Genomic DNA, 4,219 nt, shown 5'->3' on the forward strand with positions numbered 1-4,219 from the left:
TCCCACAACAATGAAAACTGATCACTGTGGACTGAAGCCACTAAAAGCTAGGAGCCATATGAAATCTTCTCTTCTAAGGTTACTTTCTCCAGTGTTCTGTCACAGCTGTGGAAAGCTAACTATTACACACACATCGTCAGTAACAAAACTAGGCCCTGAAAACCAACTCAGCTGGTCAGAGAAGACATTTTCAGCATTGGAGATAGGGACGCATCAAAGGAAAGGCAGAGGGATGTTTTTGTCTTAAATTTGCATTTATTAGGAGATTTTAAAACAACTGTTGATAAGTAGAAAGAGAAATAGGAGAGAGGCAAAGAGAAAGGCACAGAAATGGGAGGGAAACAAGGTTGCACATGAAAACATATCCTGTTTGGATGGAGATCCGTGATGTGAATTCTCAGGAACTGGGCTGTCCAAGCCCTTGTGTTACTGTTTGTTGTTGGGTAAGAAATTCCTCAGACAGGCTGGAAACACCCAGGTAGAAAAGACAAGAACCCAGAATACCGAGCAAAGTCACAGACCGAGTGTGAAGGTCCTTGGGATTCCAGCAGACAGAGGGGTAGGGAAGCCACCATCTCTGTTGTCTAGGAACAGCACTTAACTAGCAGCAGCATTTCTTCTGGCAGCAGCACTTCTGCTGACAGCAGCACTTGCCACAGCCACAGCACTTCCCACACCCACAGCCACAGCCACAGCATTTCCCACAGCCACAGCCACAGGAGCCACAGCCACAGCCACCACATGAGTTGCAGCAGCTGCGGCGGCAGCAGTAGATGATGGGGGAGCAGCAGGCACAGCAGCGACGGCAGCAGCCACAGCAGCCACCACAGCTGCCACCACAGCCACAGCCACAGCCACCACAGCCACAGCCACCACAGCCACAGCCACCACAGCCTCCACAGCCACAGCAACCCATGGTGTCAATAGAGAGGACTTCAGGAAAGGTGAGGATGGAGGACTTGGGAGATGAGTGGAGGTCTGATTCCCTGTCTGCTGGGCGGGCCTTAAGTACCAAAAGCTGGGACAGGAAGGTGGGTCAGGTGACCACTTCCTTGTTGTCATCAGGCCTGCTGCCCAGTCAGGAGTCTCACCAGCTCCTATTTACTTCCTGTCTATTAGTATCTTTGTCTTCTCTTCACTTTCAGACTTGAAAAGACTTCATCTTTCCCTAAAACTAGAACCCTGTATAAGATGAAGCAGAAATGTAACCCTTCTGTCATATAACCCCTTCATAATGACAATAAAAAATAAAAATAAAAGCAAAACAAAACAAACAGGCCTAAAAGCTGTGTGGGAGAACGTGGCCAGACTGGCACAGGAATGGCTGGCCTTCACTCCTCCCCAGTGGCCAATACGTGGGCCTTGTATGAGAGCTGTGGGCTGGGCTCACAGCCCAAGGGCATCTTCAGACAACCTCAATGACCCGGTGGCTCCTTGTATGTAAGTGAGTGATACCCAGGCTCAGTGCTTGCCTTCGATTGCAATAGAAATGAGCATCTAGAGCTGGAACTATGAGCATGGCATCAAAGGTCACTGCCACCGGCAGACACCATCATGGCTTTCTTGAGCAGTGGAATCTGGTATCTGCTGGGGCTGGAAACACTCCCTGCCTGTTCGTTGGAAGCATGACACTGTGATTTGTCTTCTGTACAACCAAGCCTTGATGATTGTTTTACAAGCAGAAATAAGTCCTTTTTTGCTAGGAATATATCTAAATACAGTTCAGAACACATGAAATAACAAGAAACTGGTCCATTTAATGAACTGCACATTGCTAAATGTCCTTTGATATCCCTTTGACCTTACAACATCCAGGGAAAAGAAAGATACGAGAATTGGGACTACATGGTGTGTTCTATGTGGATTCTCCTTTGCATTTAGGATGCCTACTGAAATCAGGGAGATTTCAACTAAAAGTATGGAGAAAAAAACCATTCAGGAGAAGTGCAAGGGAGTAACAGCAACCCCAAAACCCTGGATCTACTGAATCCTCATTGGAAACACTCAGCTGGGACTATCAGGTGGCGAGCACCTTCAAACGTGAGCATCTCCTGGCTTCCTTCCACAATGGCTTCGGAAAGGAAAAGTTGCTATTAGCAGATGTATTGGGTCCTATGAATTGGGTCATAGGAAGGGTGTAGGATGTAAACAAGGGAGGCCCGACATGACCCTGTTGTGTGACCTGCAATAACAGCTACAAGGAAGTGACTGAGGGTCATGTGCCAGGCCAGGATGGTACTTAAGGGCTGCCCAGCAGAGGGAGACATCACACACACACACGTCCTCTTCTCTCCTGGACCTTCTCTCTCCACCTCATCTGAACCTTCCTTCTTGACACCATGGGTTGTGGTTGTGGCTGTGGCGGCTGTGGCTGTGGCTGCGGTGGCTGTGGCTGTGGTGGGTGCTGCAGTGGCTGTGCCGGCTGCTGCCGTGGCTGCTGTGCCTGCTGCTCCCCCAGGTACTGCTGCTGCCGCCGCACCTGCTGCAACTCCTGTGGCTGTGGCTGTGGCTCCTGTGGCTGTGGCTCCTGTGGCTGTGGCTCCTGTGGCTGTGGCTGTGGCTGTGGGAAGTGCTGTGGCTGTGGGAAGTGCTGCTGCTGCCAGCAGAAGTGCTGCTGCCAGAAGCAATGCTGCTGCTAGGAAGCCATCTGACCCCTGGACAAAGCCTTCAGGTACCTGATTCCCCTTTCCTGCCTGCGCCTCTGGGGTTGAACATTCTGTCCATGACATGTGCTTGCAACCAGCACAGAGGAACCTCACATTTCAGGAGGAGCTTTGTATCCTGACAATACTTGATAATAACCAACCAGAATAATCTATATGAACCTTTCTCTGTCAATTACCACTCATATCACTGCAGTGACATAATTGTCAAGACACTTTATTGTTTTCCTTCCTTCCGATGCCTCTAACTTTGTATCCATGGCCTGTATTTCTCATAGCATTGCCATGGCTGTATACACCAAATCACTCTTATATTAATAAATTACCCTAAACTACCCTCACAGCGTCTTCTCTTGTCTGTCTTGTTCACTCTGCACTTCTAACCTGTTTGCCCATTAAAAAAATGAGCTCTCTATCAACATGTGAGATCAACACTGCACGTGCAAAGCTAAATATGTGGTTTGTAGAAGACAGAGCTAGATGGGTGAGACCCTAATCCTCTCAGGACTGCTCTGGTCAGGGAGGGTATGTTCTAGAACTGCATAGTGGGGTCGTAGACCCTCCTCTTCCTCTTCTTTTCACCTGTGACTAAAGACGGAAGCAAGTTTGTGCTTTCACTTGTTCTATGCTGTATTCTGCTCCCTCAAGACCACCTCAAATACAACTGAGACAAACACCAATGCACTGAAACCTCTGAATGGAAGAGACAAAATAGACCTTCTCTCTTTCCCCACTGATTGCCTTGGGTATTTTATTCTACAAATAGGAAGCTGGAGACTAACCAGTACCCATAGAGGCTATCCACATACACAGGGCACTTTGTGCTCCAATGCATTTCTTTTGCTAAACTCCCACATGGCACTCTGACTCTTTGCTATGGAGATACCATATTCCAGAATCATTCTGGCATATGTAGTAGCAATATCAGAATAAAGGAAGGTGGGTGGAGATCAAGGCAAGACAGCTCCTTCAGTTATGTCCCCCAGGTATGCAAAATCACCCTAAGCAGATCACACCAAAGATGGGAAATGAAACAGGAACTCTGAGAGAGTGGAATGGGAGAAACAAAGGAAACAGGAGTTTAATCACCAAGAACTACCCCTGAAACGATGACAGAGGAAGTGCCGCTTGGAAGCTCCTGCTTATTCTTCTGTGGAGATCAGGAAGGTTTTGCACGAGTCTTCCACAACCAAGGCTTCCAGGTTGAGACTGGGCACCTAGTAGAGCAGACTCCATTTCCTTTTCCACCTGCTGAAGCCTTACCTTCTAGAAGCCTCAGACTGTTCTCAGCATCATACTCACATTCAGCCCAGAAAAAACACTCTAACCCCCAACTCTCTGCTTCATTCTTGCTCTCCTATATCCATCCTCAGAGCTTTTTCCTTCCAAAGGAAGTAGACCTCAGCCAGCAGGAGGGTTGTGTAATGAGCCCATGTCCATCCAGCTCATCCTCAGGCAGGTTTGCCTCACTAAGGGATCCCTAAGTCATTTTCCTACACAGTGATCCAAAGAGCGCTGGAATGTGAGCCCATCCTGGGAACTAAGACCTCATCTTT

General features: G+C 48.2%; 1 protein-coding gene across 1 annotated transcript; it reads right to left on the reverse strand.

Moving 5' to 3' along the window:
• Positions 1 to 597: 597 nt before the first annotated feature.
• Positions 598 to 2,729, reverse strand: LOC138825656 (mRNA decay activator protein ZFP36L3-like). Its single transcript, XM_070020332.1, has 2 exons — positions 2,313 to 2,729; positions 598 to 933 (listed from the first exon to the last, which is right to left on the reverse strand). The coding sequence occupies exons 1-2, from the start codon at positions 2,727 to 2,729 to the stop codon at positions 598 to 600; spliced, it is 753 nt and encodes a 250-aa protein (XP_069876433.1).
• Between the last annotated feature and the right edge of the window lie 1,490 nt (positions 2,730 to 4,219).

The sequence above is a fragment of the Dipodomys merriami genome, unplaced genomic scaffold, assembly GCF_024711535.1.
Source record: "Dipodomys merriami isolate MVZ:Mamm:240054 unplaced genomic scaffold, mDipMer1.0.p SCAF_1, whole genome shotgun sequence".
Lineage (NCBI taxonomy): Eukaryota > Metazoa > Chordata > Mammalia > Rodentia > Heteromyidae > Dipodomys > Dipodomys merriami.

What these genes read in the sequence shown, in the direction of transcription:
- LOC138825656 (XM_070020332.1), bottom strand. Translation starts at nt 2,729, where the DNA reads ATGTCATGGACAGAATGTTCAACCCCAGAGGCGCAGGCAGGAAAGGGG. An exon ending in AGAAGGAAGGTTCAGATGAG is followed by an intron (nt 934 to 2,312) that starts GTGGAGAGAGAA and finishes CCTTTCCTGAAG; the next exon opens with TCCTCTCTATTGACACCATG.